Source organism: Pongo abelii, chromosome 16 (genome assembly GCF_028885655.2).
Source record: "Pongo abelii isolate AG06213 chromosome 16, NHGRI_mPonAbe1-v2.0_pri, whole genome shotgun sequence".
Classification (NCBI taxonomy): Eukaryota; Metazoa; Chordata; class Mammalia; order Primates; family Hominidae; genus Pongo; species Pongo abelii.
This window is the reverse complement of record NC_072001.2, coordinates 71581318-71600417: the sequence shown is the minus strand read 5'-3', so window position 1 is coordinate 71600417 and position 19100 is coordinate 71581318. Positions and strand designations below refer to the sequence as shown.

The 19100-nt window shown below is 51.2% G+C and overlaps 1 protein-coding gene across 3 annotated transcripts in view; it reads left to right on the top strand.

The window, feature by feature from the left end:
* The first annotated feature begins 338 nt into the window (after positions 1-338).
* The window catches only part of ITGA11 (integrin subunit alpha 11), a 149931-nt gene continuing 131169 nt past the window's right edge, over positions 339-19100 (top strand). For 2 of the 3 annotated variants that reach the window (XM_024232325.3, XM_024232326.3), the window contains exon 1: positions 345-662. In XM_024232325.3, the coding sequence (XP_024088093.2) occupies positions 611-662 (52 nt within the window). In that variant the 5' untranslated portion in view covers positions 345-610. Of the gene's footprint in view, positions 663-19100 lie in introns of all 3 variants that reach the window. The other variant, XM_024232324.3, reaches the window with a different exon arrangement.

The window sequence follows — 19100 nt, the reverse complement described above, 5'->3', positions numbered from 1 at the left end:
TGGCAGGGGAAGCGAATCTGCATGTATTCCGGGGTCAGAAGAAACACGGTACCTCTACAATTCAAGCCGCAGGGTGCAGGGAGACACGGAGATGTCTCAGAATGGACCTTTGAGGGACATCCACTCACTTGGCCAAGGGAGACCTGCGTTCCAGCAGGTGTTCCTGAGCCAGCTTGGGTACCCTCTGAGTTTTGTGAATCTCTTTTCACTGGGAAATGAGAATAAAAACCACTTTTCCTGAACAGAATCTGACTGAGGCGGTGCGGTGCTACACTGGTGAGGGGTTCCCAGGAGCGGTTCTCTGGAGTTTTCTCCAGAGGCTGACTTGGGGTTGGCGGAGAAGGAGCGCTGTGGAGGCGCGTCGAGGCAGCGCGCCGCCTGCCCAGGTGGCAGAGCGGCCGAGACTGGCCGGGAGCCCGAGCCGGAGTGGTGTCCGGCGCCCCTCCCCGCCGCTCGAGCCCTCCCACTTCCTCTGAATGAGCCGCAGCTGTCAGGGAGCCCGGCGCCCCGCGCAGTGCAGGCTGCAGGCGCCGCGCCGAGGAGGCTGCCGCTCTGGCTTGCCGCCTCCCGCCGCCGCTGCACACCGGACCCCGCCGCCGCGCCGCGGGCCATGGACCTGCCCAGGGGCCTGGTGGTGGCCTGGGCGCTCAGCCTGTGGCCAGGTAGGTGCCCACCCTCTGCCTCCCCTTGCCTCTCGGAGTCCCTCCCTGAGCCCTGGGGGCTTGGATCCAGCGGCCAGTATCGGGACGCGACGCTCCTCCCAGGGTCAGACCTTGGCAGCTCCTGGGGACGTGGGTCCCCCAAGGAATGGCCCTAGTCTAGCGGTTCAGTCAAGTTTCGCAAAAAAGGGAGGTGCAGAGGCCATTGAAAGCCGGGACTCTTTGGTGTGTTTGGGAAGAGTTGAAGAAGCTTGAGTTGAAAAGCGCCCAGAGCTGGTGGCCCTCCTGGGAGCCTTAGGTGCCTCCAAGGCCCACGCCGGGGTTCCCGCACGGCTGCCAGGGGCACTCGGGTGTCCCGGGAGAGCCGAGGGCGCGCGGCCCCGGCTGGGGAAGGGAATCAGCGCCAAGAGAGGGTGCCCCGGCTGCCCTCCTGCCTGGCTCCGGGGAAGCATCTCAAAGTTTGGAGAGCGGGGCGCGGCGGCCCCGGAGGGCTGGAGGGTGGGGGTGAGGGCTGCCCAGAGTCCCTCCGGCCAAAGACAGAGCAAAGCCCCGGGGCGATGGCCGGTAGGCGGGGGCTAGCCCTCCTCTGCCCGGCCAGCAGCGGCGGGACACAGCCGCGCAGTGCAGGACCCCCGAAACGTTACCTGACACCCGGGGTAGGGACCCGGCATCGCCTCCCCACCGGCGCTCGGAATTATGCAATTATTCAATAATCTGGGGAAAGCCGCCGTCGCCTAGACGCGCGCCGCCGCCTAATGCACTCCAGGTGTCGGGGAGCGGCAGGAACCTCCGACCCGACGGGCGCGCGGCCGGGAGCGGGAGGCCAGCCCTGAGCTCTCTGCCCTAGGGTACCCCGGCCCCGGCCGTCCCACACCGGGCGCCCCGGCTCCACCCTCCACGCGGAGCGGCCGCCAGTGATGCTGTTCTGTGGAAGGCGGCCGAGTGCTCCGGCAAGGGCCAGCGCCTCGGTTACTGGCCGGGTGTGGGCGCTCAACCTTGCCTCCCCTTCTGCGTGGGCTCCAGGCCCGAGCTGGGGCCAGTAGTGGGGGTCAGATGCGGTGGTAGTGGGAGAGGTGACCTCAGGGAGCTCAGGTGGAGACCCCTATCCCGCAGCCGCTTGCCCCAGTCCCCGGGTACCACGCGAAGCAAGTCCACCCTCCTGTCGGCCTACAGAGGAGCTTCTCAGAGGGCCCATGGTTGAAAGGGCCTGTGGCTAGTGGAATCCTAGAGTCACAGTTTAAAACAATCATTGATTCACTGAGTTGTGGGGGCTTGGAAGGGAGAGCAGGGGAAGAACTGCCACCAGGCCAACATGCACCTAGAAGCCAGCTGCGGGAGGAGGCCAAGCCTATTTAGGTGCATTTAGACAGGAGGGGAGAATCTTCTCCAGGGACTGTACTCATATCACTAGGAGATCCAGCCACAAGAAAAGAGACACACTCCTGTGTGACTCCAGATAGGTGGCTCCATCAGAACCTTGGGAAGGAGTGGCTGCCTTAGGGGCTAGGGACAGCCTGGACCTCAGGAAGCTAAGAGCAATGGCTTTGGAATCAGACCTGGCTTCCACTTCTGGCTCTGCACCCTGCTAGCTGTTCAATCTCGGACTGGTTATGCGACCTTTCCAACAGGTTTCCTTGTGTGAAGAATGGAGACACAAATTCCGTGTCGGTAAAGTTGTCGGGATGCAGTAAGGCACTGTAAGAAAGGCCCTTAACACAGGGCTGGGTGCACAGTAGGCTTTAATCAATGGTTGTTAATGTTGTTGCTACTCAAGGAGGAGGGGGCAGAGAATGACATTAAAGGACCTCTGAAGACACAGGATTTGTGACCCAGAGCTCCGCTTATATGGCGAAAACCACTCCTGAGTTATGTCTGGTCAGTTGCGTTCTTGAAATATGGGATTCATTAAACATATCAATCAATGTTGGAACAATGACATCTGCTAGCAAGGAGCTGGGGGTGGGGCCCTAGCATGTGTGCAATCTGGGTCCTGCCTGTAACTGAGAACAAGCCAAGGCCAGGGAAAGCTAAATAAAGGCACCAGGGAGTGAATGGCGTGGGGAAACCAAGGGCTGGGTGTTCAAACAAGAGAAGTTCAATTTCAGTCAGATAAGCAAGGAAGGCTTCCTGGAGGAGGAGATATCATTTGAACTGGCCCTGAAAAAGTATGTAGAGTGTGCATGGGCCTTAAAGTGGGAATGTTCATATTTTGGAGTGTTATTTTCTGAGACTAGTTAAAGAAGATGATGAATATTTTAAAACCACTCTGGTCAGTGTGGACTTTGAAGACTAGAAGGGTCTCAGGGATCATTGGGTTCATTCCTCAGGCTCCAGGACAGGACTGATGTTGATACCTCATCTGTGCATCACATGAATGCAATGTGAGGATTACCAGGAAGCTTGTCTACTGGTGATGGCAGTTTGGCTGGGCAGGGAACCCGTCAGAGGCCAAGTTGAGGATGAGACCTCAGAGCATCTACTCTCCCAGAGCTCCCAGAGCTCCAGCTGTAGGCTGGACAATGTGATGGGGTAGACAAAACTATCAGGAAAGCCTAAAAAAAAAAAAAGTAATCAAGTCCAAAGAGAGAGGAGATCCATTGACCAGAGCTTTACAGTCATAACCTATCTGTAGTAAGGGTGATGATTCTTAGAAGCATAATCTTTGCTGAGTACCTGTTATCTGCCAGGTTCCATAAAGACACAAAGTGAGATCAGACACAGTGTAAGGGTGGAGGCCCTGGAGTTTCACTGCCTGGGATTGGCCTAGGCCCTGCTGGTTAGGGCTCTGTGCCCTTGGCAAGTTACTCCATGGCTCTGTGCCTCAGTTTCCTCACCTACAAAGTGGGGGTAATAATAGAACTTAGAGTTATCACAAAGATTAATGCTTAGAAAGTGCCAGGCATGTATTAAGCACTCAAGGAGGTTGTCTTTCTTCTCCAACATCATCATCATCTGCAGCAGCAGCACTCGAGATATTGACTGTTCAGGATCTAAGGACACAGAGATATAACTTTCAAACTCAAATTCACAAGAGAAGTTTAGAGGAAGTGCATTGAAGAATCAGAAGAGATATACATGCCAGGGCCCCAAATAAGTGAAGACTTTCCTAGCCCCTCCCCCAAAGCCCTGGCCCAAACTCTTGATCATAATAAGAACTCAGGGTTGTTGTTTTGTTTGTTTGTTTACCATCGGGGCTGTCTTGAAGTAAATATGCTCTTGATGTGGGTGTATTGTGGTGTGGAAAAGGAGAAGGCCCATACCATGCAACATGGCCCTTGTGGGTGGGGGTCATACCCAACAGAAAGCATCCTGTGGAAAAGCACAGTGCTAGACACCACAGGTATACAAAGGCTACAGAGGTCCAAGACTTGCGCCCAGCCTCTCCTTCCCAGTGGAGAGCAGGGAAGAAGGGAAAGTTTGTCACTTTGCCACCCCATTGCCTACCTTGACAGCCAAGCCCCTCAGCTGCCATTAGCTGAGGAGCTTCTGGATCTTTCCATATCACAAGCAGGCCCTGTAGTCTCACTCTTTCTCTGCTTACTCACCATGCCCCCATCTCTACCCCACAGTGGACCCCCAGAGAGGGGATGTCTATCTCCATGCTCTTCCCACCATTCCCAGCCCATCCACACAGGGTTGTGAGCCCTGGAAGAACTCAGACTGTATCTTACCTCTCAACCTTGCCCTCTCTGAACCTCTTTTTCTACCTCCTGTAGTGGGGAGCTCTTCCTTCTTCTAACAGCAGGGACCTTCCCTTCCATTCTCCCTCCCTTCCACCAACACCCCCAGCTCCTATCACTCAGGATAAAAATATGTTCTAAGCTGAGCTGGCTTTGCTCTTGCTATGTAGAAGGGAATTTGGGGGATTTTAAAAGCCTCTGTTTCTTCTCCACAATGCCTGACTTTGGGTGTTATTGTCTCACCATGGGCTTCCAGAGCTTACTTTGGGAGGCAAAGTTGAACATTGTTCTAGGATCCATCATAACCCTCCCCAGGCAGTGATGGGCTCTGGCTGACTCAGGGAAGGTCAGCTACAAAATGAGCCTTAAAAATCCTCTAATAGGGTTCAAAAATGGTATCTCTGCTGATCCTCATCACTGAAGTCCCCTTCCATGCCCACCCACTCCCCATCAACTCTATGTAGGCTACCAGCAAGGATTCATAGCCTTTGGAACTCTTCCCTAGGCAGTCGTGAGCTCCAAAGACACCTACACATCTTCAGCATGGAGTGCTTTCTATAGGAGCTGTGGTCCAAGGGCAACCCTCCACAACCCCATCATACAGATCCTAACTGTGTGAATTCTTTGTCAAATGCCCATTAAGTTTGTTACCACTGACAGGAGAAGGAGAGGAGGAGACTGGTGCTGGTCATCTTGTAAATCTAAAATAAGTGAGCTGCAAAAAAATTCCATGGAGAGTTTTCATACTATGTACTTAAGATCTGAGTCACACGACGTGTGAAATCCCACCTGGAGGAAAAAGTCAGTGAGGCCAAACCCCCTCCCTGCTGTCTCTCACTTTCTCCTTCACTGAAGCACTCACCAAGCAGCAGAAATAATCGGCATGTGCATGGGCTTAGGACCTAGACTGCCCGGATGCAAATCCTTTCTACCTGGGTGACTCTGGATAAGCCCCCCAGGCCTCATTTTTCTCAACTGTAAAATGGGCAGAATAACAACTTCATAGGACAACAATCAGGTTAAATGGTCCATATGTAATTCATTTGTGTCAAGTGCTGAAAACAGTGTCTGGCACCCAATAAGCCCTCAGCTAACAGAAGCATTATTACTCTTCCCATCATTTAATATTTGATTGATGTCAGGCACTGTGTCAAGCACTTTCTCACATCTCAATAAGGCCTTGCTATAGTTGCACAAAGTCACTACTACAATTCTGCCATTACCAGGTTACACATAGGAAGTTAAATGGCTCATCCAAGGTCATGTCCATAGAGTAAGAGGCATTGTTGGGATTTGTCTGACCCCAAGGCCACTGCTTGTTTTGTTGTTGTTGTTGTTGTTGTTGTTTTTTTTTTTGAGACAGTCTTGCTCTGTCGCCCAGGCTGGAGTGCAGTGGCATGATCTCAGCTCATTGCAACCTCCACCTCCCAGGTTCAAGTGATTCTTCTGCCTCAGCTTCCTGAGTAGCTGGGATTACAGGCCTGTGCTACCATACCCAGCTAATTTTTGTATTTTTAGGAGAGATGGGTTTTCGCCATGTTGACCAGGCTGGTCTTGAACTCCCAACCTCGGGTGATCTGCCTGCCTTGGCCTCCCAAAGTGCTGGGATTACAAGGGCCACTGCTTTTAATCCATGCACCGTATTCTCTTCAGGAAATGGAACTTGAGGGCGCAGAAAGACAGTAAGTTGTCCTTGTTGAAGGAGGTGTCTTCAACAGCTGAGGAATGGAGGAATTGGGGAATTGTTGGGGAATTGAGATCAGTATGCAAACAGCTACCCCCACAGGGGCACCAGCTTCTAGGCTCAGCTAGACAGTGACTCCTCCTACAAGATGCTGGCTCAGTAGAAGTTGTCCTCCTATGATGCTTCATTATGTGAGAACATCTCTCCCCCTCTGCTCTCCCCACCTGGCTCAGGGCCCACTGGGCTCTGCCACCTGCCCCCAGGTGCCCAGTGCTCTGGAACACTGACTTCCCAGGGGCTGTCATTCCAGCCCATTCTCAGGGTCAAGGTTTGGCGATCTTCTCCTGCCTGCCCCGCCTGCTCCCATTCCACTAATCAGAACCTGCTCTGAGCTTCAGGCCTAATGAGTTAACTCATGCTGAACCGCACTAATAAGTGATGACAACATGATGTGTTCTACCCAAAGGGATTTCCATTTCAACTGGCTGTGCCTTGAGCCCAAGGAATAAAGAGCTAATGGTGGGATGTCAGGCACCAGGGCCAGCCAGCAGATGAAACAGGTGAGGCTGGAAGACCTACCTGGTGTAGTCCAACTACTCAGCCCCCTACCCCATCACTGGTCAGATACCCCCTACCCCAGCCCTTGTTGCTGTTGGGCAGCCTCGTTCTATAATGTAGAAGAACCCAGCTTGTGGCTTGGGTGATGCAGCTCTAAAGCGGGCAGAGGTTTTTCCACGTGGCATGTGGGGTGAATTAGGCAAGTTGCTATAGCAATGCACTCCGGGATTCCAAACAGGATGACACAGAGAAGGGGTTCCTGCCTGCGCAGCTGGGGCTGACAGCTTTCTTCCCCCAGCAGCATCACTCAGCTGGGCCAGACAACCAGAAATCCTGACCCTGCGAATTTTCAGGGCCCGTTTCTTCCCTGAAGATCAGAGGACTGGGCCTCAGGAAGGCCATGGAAAAATTGTGAAATGGGCAAGTGGGTGTCACTCTCGACAGTCTGCAAAGAACACTCCCAATATTCCTTCTGTCAGTCAGGCCAGGCCAGGTGAGGCCAGAGGTCCTGCTGAGACAGGTATGTCCATTAGACGGATGGAGAGACTGAAGCCCTTGCCCCCACCTCCTCCAGGCAGAAGGGCACAAAGCAGTCTCCATTCCCTCTCCATCTCCTGGAATTGCTCTCTCCCTGGCACTCATAGCCCCTGCATTCAGAGATTGGTGGCCATAATAGTCCCATCAATAATCGTAGACAGGGTTCTCTGAGTTTATTCAAACCACATATGACACATGCAGGACCAGTTACTTAATCTGAAGGACCCAGTGCAAAATGAAAATGTGAGACCCCTTGTTTTAAAATTACTAAGAATTTCTAGATGGCCACAGCAGGGCATCCACCAAGTGCAGGGCCTTTCTCAACATGAGGCCCTCAGCCACTGTACAGGCCAAGCACTCATCTAACCAGCCCTGCTCACTTGGCTCTCCCCGTGGGCCTGTTGTTTGGCAAGGAAGACACCATGATCCCACTTTACAGATGAAAAAAACCGAGTGGCCTGTCCATTTCACCAGCATGTGCTGAGCACCCACTAAGCCCCAGGCAACTCCAAGTTCTGGGAATTCCAAATTAGATAAAGCGCGGTCTCTGCCTCAAGAAACATGGAGAAGGCGCCCCACAGATCCCACAGACTGCAGGGCTCATTCCAAACGCTGATATACACGGAGGGCAGGGGTGTCTGTGGAGCAGTTCTAAAGGCACACGCCAGGGCTGTGAGGTCATTTTTAAGCCATGGAATTAAGATGCTTCCGTCTCCAGTTATTGCCTCAAGACTGCTTTGGGAACCTTTTTAGGGGATCTCTGCGTCTTCAACATTGGGCTCTGGAGCTTCCACCTTGGCAGACTTGAGAAGCCGGGACTTAAAATTCCTGGCCTTTCGGCAGCCCCAAGTATTTGTATTGGCATAGTCCTCCAGGGTCAGCACTTCTAAATAAGGGGTGACTCCTGTTCACCTGCCCACGTGGGCTTTGCATCTCATTCTGGCATGGAATTGTAGAGGGTCAGCACTAGGAGGGAAGGCAGGGACCAGCAGATCCCGTGGTCCTCCATCCTGAGTGAGCGTGAGAATGATGATGTGGAAGAAAACTGTCGTGCAGACCCCACCCAAGAACACATCATCACTCCCCACATTGGGGCCCAGCAGGGACATTTTTTGAAGCTGTCCAATAATTCTAATGGGTATCCAAGATGGAGGATCACTGGTATAATGTAAACCCAGTCCCCGGTCAAGCAAAAAAAAACAAACACTCTGCAGGGAAGGAAAATGACTTGCCTAGGGTCACACAACACCAGTGGTAAAGCCAAGATTTAACCAGTTCTCCTGACTCTCAGTCCTTCTGGAACTGCCCAGCCTGCAGTGCCACAGGATTCACAGCTGCGTTGGGCTGGAGACACATCTTGAGAGTTTGAGAAGCTGAGTGCAAGGTGGACTTTGCAGATTGGAGCTGGTAGGTGTGGAGTGATTCATTGGTGATACTCTCTATGTCCCCTACAAGGCATAAGCTACTTGATCCCTGTGTGGCCCCAAGGGGGAGACCAGAAAAACCAAAGAGGAGCTATAGATAGATTGATTTGGCTGAGGATGCCAGTCAGAGCTGTCCACAGACAGATGCACCAGCACTGGGGCGGGGGGTCCTCTGAGTTTCTCAGAGGTATTGGCAGGGGTTGGTCGAAGTCCATTAGGGTCATTCCAACCCTGTGATCTTGGGCCCTGCTGAAGTTGAAGTGAGGGTTCAGGTGAAGGAAGAACCTGACTCAGGATGGGACACCGACAACGCCAAGCCCAGGCTGGGTGAGGAAGGAATACTCCATCAACAAGAAGGAGGAGGCCGGCCGGGGGGCGGGGGGCCAAGCAGGGGGACCCCTAGGACCTCCCTGAGGTCCCCAGCTCAGGTTTCATTGTCCCTCTTGCCCCCATTTATCCAGAGCTTTCTCCACAGCCATCAAAGTGAGGCTCAAAAACAAACGGAGTTGTCTTACTTGCCTCCTTAAATCCTCAGTAGCTCTCTACTACCATTGGGTTGAGTCCAGAGTCTTTGACAGAACCAACCAGACCAGGTAGGAATGGCCAGCCCTGGCCTGCACTCAGGATTCACCTCTAACAGAGCCACACATTTGGGCACCTGCACACCCCAACAGCAGCCCCAATGAGACTGAGCTTCTTAGTTTCTTAAACACACTGAGCTGTCCTTGGCCTTCACTCGTGTTGTTGCCTATGTCTGATTCTACCCTCCTCCTCATTTCTCCTGGCTGCCCCCCACTTATTCTTCAGGCCTCTGCTTGGTCACCACTTCCTCCTGAAAACCTCCCCTGACCTCCTCAATCAGTGAAGTGGGGCCCCACTTGTGTGATTCCAAGGTGTCCTGTACTTCCCCCGCCATACAGTATTCCAGCTGCCTGGACATCTCCGCTACTGAAAAGGGTGCACCAGGAGAACAGGGACCATATCTCTAATTAGCCACTGTATCCCTGGGTCTTGCACAGTGCCAGACATAGCAGGTGCTCAGTTAAGATGTGCTGAATGAACCAAAGAACTCTCTGTCCAAGTAAATGGAAAGCTATTTAAGGGCAGGGTAGATGTCTTACATTTCTTTGCATATGCACTCCAGGAGGTAATAGCACAATAGCCTTTGTGACTCAGGCCCTGGGAGATGCTCTGGGGGATAAAAGATGAGAAGAGATAACTCCTGCCTTTCAAGGAGCTTGTGGTTTGGCAGGAGAGAGATTTTTGGATAAATAACTAAAATGCAAGGGAGGAAGTAATGACTATGAGACAGCTACAGATAAAGGACTCTGGGATTTGAGAGGCGGGAGAGAGATTATTTGTAAATGCAAGAAGGACTGGGTCTGGCAGCAAGAGTGTTAGGTAGAGAGTTCACCTGGGCAAACTGCCTGAGGTTTGGTGGGCAGGATGCTGGAGTGTGTGCTGTGAGGGATGGCAAGGACAGAACAGTAGGCTGAGGCCTCTGAGAGGAAACCGAAAGCCAACTAAGGCATTTGGATTCAGCAGATGGGATCCATGGAAGGTTTCTGAGGGAGAGCAGTGACATGTTCTATCTGTGCTTGGAGGAGCTTCCTCAGGTGGGAGGGGGAGGCTGGATACAGCAGGGCTAAGATGGGGAGCAGGTAGAATGATAAGATGGCTACTGCAGTGACCCAGCAAGGAGACACCAGAGTGAAATGAGGTGGTGAGATGCAAAAGGAGTGAACCCAGGGGGATAGAATTTAACAGGGCCTGGTCACCAGAGAAGGAAAGGTGTCTGGGGGACCAAGGACGGTGTCACCAACCTGAAGAGAGGCATGACAGGATGAGAGGTTTGACAGGGGAAGTTGAGTCAGGCCTGAATGTTGACTTTGCAGTGCTCGTGGGCAGGGGGAGGTGGCCCTCAGGCAGTGGAGAATGTTGCTTGGGAGCGTGCAAGTAAGTAGTCTGACTTGGAGTGGTTTGACTGGGAGCTTTCACACAGACGTGCCTCAGTGGTGCGGGCCTGAGTGAGAGGGAGCGCCCCACCGCACAGAGCCTCTGTCCCTCTACCCCTTTTCAGGCCCAGAAGCAGTGATTCATGCCCCAAACTAAAAGAGAATTCAAATTCTGACTTTAAAAGCCTTTTAGAACAGAAGAAACCAACCAGAGGGCCAGGCCAGACCACAAGCCAAACATCAGCTGTGGAATGTGCTTGCTGCTGACGGTGAAGCCAGCCAGGGGCAAAGGCACCGGCAGGCTTGCCAGCAGGCCCTGCCATCGTCCTGAACATGTCCAAGTTGCCACCGAGAGTATCACCGCTCTTAACTCTCTTTTAAAAATTTTTAATAAACACATAATAATAATTGTACATATTTCTGGGCTACATAATGTCCTCTCTTTTCAGCGTGGATCTGTCTGCATTCTAGCCCACCTGAAACCCAGCCCCTCACCCCCACCCCCCACCCAGGCTGGCCCCACATCACCTTTGTGTGAAGGCTCTGATCTCCCATCTGTCTTCCCCACTCTGCTCAGCCCCAAAGAGGAAGACCAGAAGGCAGGTTACATGAGGGGTCAGGGGACAGAAAAGCTCCCATGGCCTGTGGCCACAGCCCCCTCACTGGCCTCCTTGCATCTGCCCTTGTACCTTGAGGCTCTCCCACCCAGCAGCCAGAGGACTGCCACCAGAATGTAGGTAACATCATGTCATGTCCCTGCTCTGCTCCAAACCCTCCAGGGCTCCCCGCTTACTCTGAGTGAGAGGTCCCGTGTGATCTGGCTCCCCTGCCTTTCTGAACTTCATCTTCTGTGCCTTCCCCACTGGCTCACTCCGCTCCAACCCTGGGGCCTCCGGGCTGTTCTTCAAACACACCAGGCACCTTGGCCTTTGCATTTGCTGTTTCTTCTTTTTTTTTTATATTTTTCTTTTATTTTTATTTTTTTATTTATTTTTTATTTTTTATTTTTTATTTTTATTTATTATTATTATTATTATTATACTTTAGGTTTTATGGTACATGTGCGCAATGTGCAGGTAAGTTACATATGTATACATGTGCCATGCTGGTGCGCTGCACCCACTAACTCGTCATCTAGCATTAGGTATACCTCCCAATGCTATCCCTCCCCCCTCCCCCCTCCCCCCACCCCACAACAGTCCCCGAAGTGTGATGTTCCCCTTCCTGTGTCCATGTGTTCTCATTGTTCAGTTCCCACCTATGAGTGAGTATATGCGGTGTTTGGTTTTTTGTTCTTGCGATAGTTTACTGAGAATGATGATTTCCAATTTCATCCATGTCCCTACAAAGGACATTTCATCCATGTTGCTGTTTCTTCTGCCTCGAATGCTCTTCCCCGAGAACCTCTCTCACTTCCTGCAGGTCTTTACTCCAACATGCTTCTCCCATTGAGGTCTTACCTCGGGCTCCTACCTAAAATTCAACCCCGCTGCATGCATTCACATGCATAAACTCCCCTCCTATCCCCCTTCCCTGTTTTAATCTCTCCGAGGCTTTTAATACTATCTCACAATATTACCTGTTTTATTTATTCATGTTTTATTTTGCCTGCTCCAGTGGAATGTAATCCTGAGAGCAAAGATTTTTGTCTGTTGAGTTTACTTACGCATCCCAGGGCCCAGAGCAGTGCTTGGCCAGAGTACACAAGTGATAAATAGTTCAAGAATGAATCAATCAATCAGTTAAAATCTCCCCACCAGCCTGTCACAGTTGCTAGAAATCCCATTTACTAATCAATCACTCCTTTTAGATAAGCCAATCATCCTTCTTATGACCCCAGGCTACTAGGTAGGTATACATTCAGTCCTGAGTTTTCCCTGTCCACTTGTTATCAAAGGCTTTCTTTCCAGACAAGAAGAGGTTGGTGGCCATTGAGCATCACTTACAAATGGGCAGAGTAAGGAAGGTTGCTGAAGGGAGGAAGGGCTCTGGAAGGGAGGGGAACCTTAGAAAGGAGTAAATTGGCTCACAGCAGGCAGTCCAGGTCAGCCCAGCCGGCCCCATGCTATTCATCACTATTTACTACGACTCTGAGATGACACAAGGAGACAGGGGAATGGCCTTGTTTTTACACAGTGAAAACCTAGTTATATAATGGGACTTCCTAGGAAACAAGGGGGCAGGGGGCATGCAGCAGAAATTTTAAATGCCTCATTTCCCACAAAAGGGTAGTGATTCAGACATCATCCATATGCCACAGAATGTGGCCATGTTGTTTAGCACCCAAGAAGGAGCTGGGAGTGCCCAGGGAAGATGGTGGGAGCTGAATATAGACCCCAGATTACAGTCCAATCCCTGGGAACTACCAAACCAGAATCTGCCCTGTTGGCTTGGGAGATGACATGAAACCCATTGCACAGGTGGAGAGACTGAGTCTGAGCCTAACAAAGTCCATATTAGGAGCCTGTTCCACTGACATAAGGTTTCAACACTGGTCTCGACACTTAATGGCAACAGTAATACTAGCTAACATAGAAGTTAAGTAACTTAGCCAAGATCACCCGGATGATAAAGTCACAGCCTGGCGTTTGAAGCCAGTCAGTCTGACTCCAGAGACTGCAATTCTGAGAGGTCAAGTGTCTTGCCCAAGGTCATACATCTGCTGCTAAACAAAAGAGCCAGAATCCAAACCTCTCAAGACTCCCATTCGATCTCTTCTAAAATAAACGTTTGGCCTTCATGTTTCTAAAAGCCCTTTAGGGGCTATGCCTCCATGCTGCCATGAACATTTCCTGAGCCAGAACCTCAATCCTGATTATAAACCCAGATGTAACAGGAGAAAAAAGTTGACAGCAGGGACTCTATTTCCAAACAATGGGTACACTCAGTGCAGGGTTGGCCCTTCCTTGTCCACAGGTTCATGAGGGGTCCTGGGCCTCAGCGGTTCCCTGAGAGGCCTCAGCACCAAGGGTCTGCCTGGGAGGGCCCTTAACAGAGCCTGAACATCCCAAACAAATGGCCACCCTAGGCTTGCATCCCTCCAGTGACGGGGGCTCACCACTTTGCATGGTAGTCCTTCATTTTCTAGCAAAGGCAGATGGAGTCATGAGCCCTTGACTCCTTTAAGGACCTAAAAGTAGCAGTAGACATTTGAGATGGTTTTGCAACCATGAAAAATTGGCCTGTACTGAAAACCAAAAAGACCTCTGCATAACCCTCAGAGAACAAAAACACTTCCACTCCCCAAAGTCCGCCATCCCCACAAAGCCTAGACAATGGCATCTGGTGGATCTATGTTAAATTCCATGCAGCCAGAGAACTTTTCAGATGGGTGTGGGTATATCCACTGGAGGGCGGGCCCTGCAGGCTTAGAAGGGAAGGGCCCCCACAATTCCTTTTTTTAGTTTGCATTCAAAGAGCAGGGCAGACTGGCCCAGTAGTTCTCTGAGTCCTCTTCACCCTACTTCCTCTCGTCTGAGGGAAAGCCCTGCCACAAATTGCATATCCTGAGCCTTGTCTTGCTCTTATTTTGCCCAAACACTCTCTGGGCTGGGGCGCATCCCACACGCACAGGGCTCTTGATCCATACACCCATGACAAGCAGGAGACAAGCTTAGGAGTCGGAAAACCAAAACCAAACTGTCTGAGCTCTTTGAGATGGTTAGTATGCCAGGAAAGGGAGGGACTCACTGTCCAATTCAGCTCCAGTTGAAATGGCCTGAAGCCAGAATCAGTGTGGGCAGGGCCGCCACGTACAGCTGTACCGGCTGTGCACTACATGGTTTACATCAACTACAATGTAAACAGCATCCTCTGCAGTTGTGTAGTAAAGTGACCTCAGGAAGGGGGTGGGGGGGTAAAGAAAGTGATAAAGGTGTACATAAATGGGCTTTTAAAAATCCTACACAGGGACTTAAAGCATCTAGTCCTGTGTGTGCCTTTCACAGATAAGGCAACTGAGGGCCATGTGAAGTAAGAAACTGGTCCAAAGTTGCAAAGCAATTTAGAAACCATACTGGCAATAGAACCAGGATTTCTGAAGCCAAATCCAGTACTCTAAGTTCCTTCCCTCCCTGAGGCTCTATCACTTTCCCCTTTAACCCCTTATTGGCAGGTTAGTGTCTTAGAAGCCTGAATACTTCTATTCATTTTTTCCATCTCATTTAACAAATGTATATAGATCACCTATTGTGAGCTAGGCATTGTTCTAGATGCTAAGGATAAAGTGGGGAGACAGATACACTGATTCTGGCTCTTGGGATGGGATGGAAAGAATTCCTATCATTCTTATTTGTAGTATTTGCCAATTACCATGATGTAAATCCTCCCACCATGGTCGTTTTCAAGCTGCCAACATGATGTCACTGAATGGGAAGATTGCACACAATCAGCTCTTGTATGCAGACTCCAGCACACATTAGTCCCTTCCTTTGTGGAATTTAAACTCCAGTGGGAGAGGAGACAGTGTCCAAGTAGGCAAACAGCTCTTATAACCACCTGTAATTATTTTTAATTGTAAAATACATAAAGAAGATGTTGTGAGGGAGAAGAACAGATTCTCCATAGCAATGGATTCTCCTTTCTCAGAGGCCATGGTGTTAAAACTGGAGGTTAAGAAGAAGCCAGCTGAGCAAAGTTCTTGGGGAAGAATGTTCCAGACAAAGGGGACTGCAAATGCAAAGATCTCAAAGTGAGAAACAGCTTGGTGTATCTGAGGAACAGAGAGGAAGATGGTGAAGCTGGAAGGTAGTAAGTGAGAAAGCAAATCCACAGGGCCTGATGGGCCCTGGGAAGGGTCTAGATTCTATTCTAAATGCAATGGAGGGACTCTCGGGGGCTTTAAGCAGAGCCAGGAACTAGTTGACACTGTTGAAAGATCACTGTGGCTGCTGTGAAGAGCATAGCTTGAAGCTGAGCAAAATTGGGATGAGGGACCAGTTGGAAAACTCTAGTGCAAGTCCAGATACAGAATGAAGAGGATGGCTTAGTCCAAGTATGGCAAAAGAGACAGGGAGGAGTGGGCACACTGGAGAGGAAATGAGGGCTAGAACCTGCAGGATGTGCGATGGGAAGTGAAGGAAAATCACAAGGAATGACTTCCAAGCTTCTGGCTTGAGCCATCTGGTGGGTGGTATTGCCATTTCCTGCAATGGGGGAAAAATCATTTCAGAAGCGAAAACCTGGGTTCCCTTTCCAGCATGTGAAATGTGAGATGCTACGAGACATCCAAGTGAAATGTCCTATAAGCAGCCAGGAAATTGATTGTGGGGCTCAAGGGCAGGACTGGGCTGGGTGGGGTGAAATATGGGGTCCTCAGGAGCTCGGGCCACGTTGAGGCCAAGGCCCCACACACTCACTCAGACAAAGCAAGACTCAGTCTCAAAAAAAAGAGGAGGTCCATTTTGATCACTTTTCCTACACAGAGAAAATGATAAATGATGTAAGGCAGAAAAATACACTAGTTTTCATAAAACTGTGACCCTTGTTTTTGTTTTTTATGGAGACGGGGTCTCCATCTGTCACCCAGGTTGGAGTGCAGTGGCACGATCTTGGCTTACTGCAACCTCTGCCTCCTGGGTTCAAGCAATTCTCCTACCTCAGCCTCCTGAGTAGCTGGGATTACAGATGCCTGCCACTAGGCCCAGCTAATTTTTTGTATTTTAGTAGAGACGGGGTTTCACCATGTTGCCCAGGCTGGTCTCGAACTCCTGAGCTCCGGTAATCCGCCTCCCAAAGTGCTAGGATTATAGGTGTGAGCCACCGCGCCCAGCCATGACCCTTGTTCTTGAAGAAGATGATCCATGTATTCTCTGAAGGCATGAGATGGCTGTCCAGGGCTCGGAGGAAAAACAATGTTAATTACAGTCAATCTCAATGTGCTGTTTGCTGCTTTAAAGTTTTAGGCCTGTTTTCCTTGAGCTTGACATTTGCCTAACCAGCCCATTGGCAAACTCCTGATTTCTCAGAAAAAGATACAAAGGACGGCCGAGGCTCTCACCAGACCTTGCTCGTTCTCTGTCTCCCTGTCTCCGGATGCTTCTGTGAGCGTCTCTTTCAGCCTACGTGCCACCTGCCCTAGCCGGCATTTGTTCTCCTCTGCAACCCCAGGGAAGGGACCCTCACTCCTCCACAGGCTGCCCAGCCCCAGATTGATTGTTTTTTTCTGATTTGGAGAATTCTTCCTCATATAGAGCTGCAAATGCTTTTGATGGCTGAGGGGAGGCTGTTGTGATAAGTCACTCGTTAACAAGCATTAGTTTATCTACCATAGAACAGGACATTGAGGGGATGGGACAGATAACAGGCAAGGCTTTTGATGAGATGACAAGACTGAAGTAGAAGAGAGGGAGGCAGGCCAGGGTCAGGGTGCTCCAAGGTTGCAGGCACCCAGTGTGTGTGATGAGGATGCGCCAGGGCCTGGCTGAAAGGGGAGGTGGAATTGACAGCAGACAGTGGGTGAATGGCAGGCCCTCTACTTAGGCCCTTCTTGGATGAATATCAAGTTCATCTGATAAGCTCACCACTGGCGGCAGGCAGCACCTGCTTCACTCTTTCTGAGCATCCACATCAAGGCCAGCTGAATCTTCAAGACTCTCAGCTGAAGCGGACCCTGGAAATCACCTAGAGATGGCTCCCAGCCCCTCATGACACACATGAGAAAGCTCTCTGCTTCCTGGTGTGTTCTTTTTCACATGCTTAACATTCGAGAGGACATGTGAGCACACCCCTATCTAGGGCTCCTCCTCCCAGGGAAGGTGGAAACTGTGGCTGCAGCTCCATGACACAGGCCTTGCCTCAAACCACTGGCGCGCTCGGAGCCGCTTCCTGCCAGAAGCAGCAGTGGGTGTGGACTGGGGATGTGCTGTTTCCCAAATGAGATAATCTCCCCCAGAGATTCTGCTAAGAAATGAGGGGTGTGCTCATACCATGGGGACAGATGACGCTTTTCCACGGAAGCCCCCCGTGCTGCTGAAATCCTTCTCCTTTCCCTTCTGTGGCCAGTCTCTCCATCCAGCCTTCAAATGGACAGCACCCTCCATCCCTTGAACCCCTCCCCTTTCTCTAGACTCCATCAGAAGACACAATTTCTTCCTCCCATTATTCCTACCCGTCTTCTCCAGTGAGCTGCGTTCTGACCTGCACAAAGGCTGGGGAAGCCAAGAGACACATCCAGAGATGAGGAAGGCCAGTGGCTGGCAGTGATATTATGGTTGGAGGAATAAGGAATAGGAGAGACTCCATAGAGCTTCCTTCAGAGAAAAAGGCAGGCAGATAAGGCCCAGTTAGCAGAGAGACAAGCAGTCCACCCAGGGGTAGTCATTCGGTAGAGAAGTAAGATGCTGACAAGTTGATCAGCGAAGCTAGAAAACAGGGGAGTCTTTTGCAAGAGTAAAGAGGAGGGATGCATCCCTCTCCTAGAAAGACCCAAGTTTGGTTAAGTTTTCTCTAGAGCACAGGAGGGTATCAGGGTGGTAAGAACTGGCTTGGCATCACCACGCCAGCCCCAGTGGCAGCCTGCAAATGTAGCAGCAGGGCAGGCCCGGCTGGGTGCTAAGCCGTGGGAAGAGGGGTTACAGCTCGCTTTCATGGGGGCCTTGAGGCTGAGGGACACTTGTTTGGACCCAAGTGCTAGAGGGGAAGGAGGAAATGACCTCAGTCCCAAAAGCCAATCTGATAGAGACTTGCGGAGGCACTGGCCATCGGCCTGCCCACGGGAGTGCCCCCAGTGCCAGTCTGCCTGCTCCTCCCCTCTGAGGGGAGATGGATTTGGAAATAAGTCCAGAGGAGGAGGAACACACAGACTCAGAACCTCAGTACTGCAAATGTGTTTAGACCACCTGGCCCTACTTCGTCATTTTCTAGAAGAGGAGACAGAGGTCCAGAGAGGGAAGGTATTTGTTTCAGGTCACATAGCCAGTCGAGAAACCAGGTCTTCTGATGTCCAAACTAGTTCTCACCACAGTGGTCTCAGCACTCAGGAGGGGTTGTTATACTCCCATGTCCCCTTTGCTGGGTCCTGGAACCAGCTGTCCTAAAGTCAGAAGTTCATCCTGTGGCCTTTGATCTTAGCAATGTGCCCTCCAGCCCCGTTCCCCCAGGGACCGTTCCTAGAAGACTTCAGGGAGAGAGAAGCCTCTGTCGTTCCAAGGCCACAGTCATGCCTCAAGGAGCTGGTGCTCCCTGCCTGGTGTCCGCGAGTTTTGAATTAAGAGGGGGTCTGATGGCAGCCATGGTGCCCTCCTGCTCACTTGCCCTAAGTCTCCTCATCGAGGTTTCGGCAGCACAGTCCAGCTCTGGGGCTAGGCTGGGCTTTCTGTGGAAAGGTGACCACATCGCCTGGACCCCCACCAAGGCCTCCGTCTTTCTGACACCTGGGTGTGTCCAGAAGCCCCAGCCAGGGCAGGAGGGCCCAGCCAAGTCTCCATGGTGCAGGCAAAGGGAGAGAGAGAGCTGGGCCCTGGACAATGCCAAACGTTTGATGGTGATTTTCTTTCATTCTTTCCTTGGCTTGGGAATACAAAATATTATCATTTTTGCCTGGAGATTTCCCTTCCTAAATGCACTTGGCTCCAGCCAACATTAAGATGAGTTTGCATTCCTCC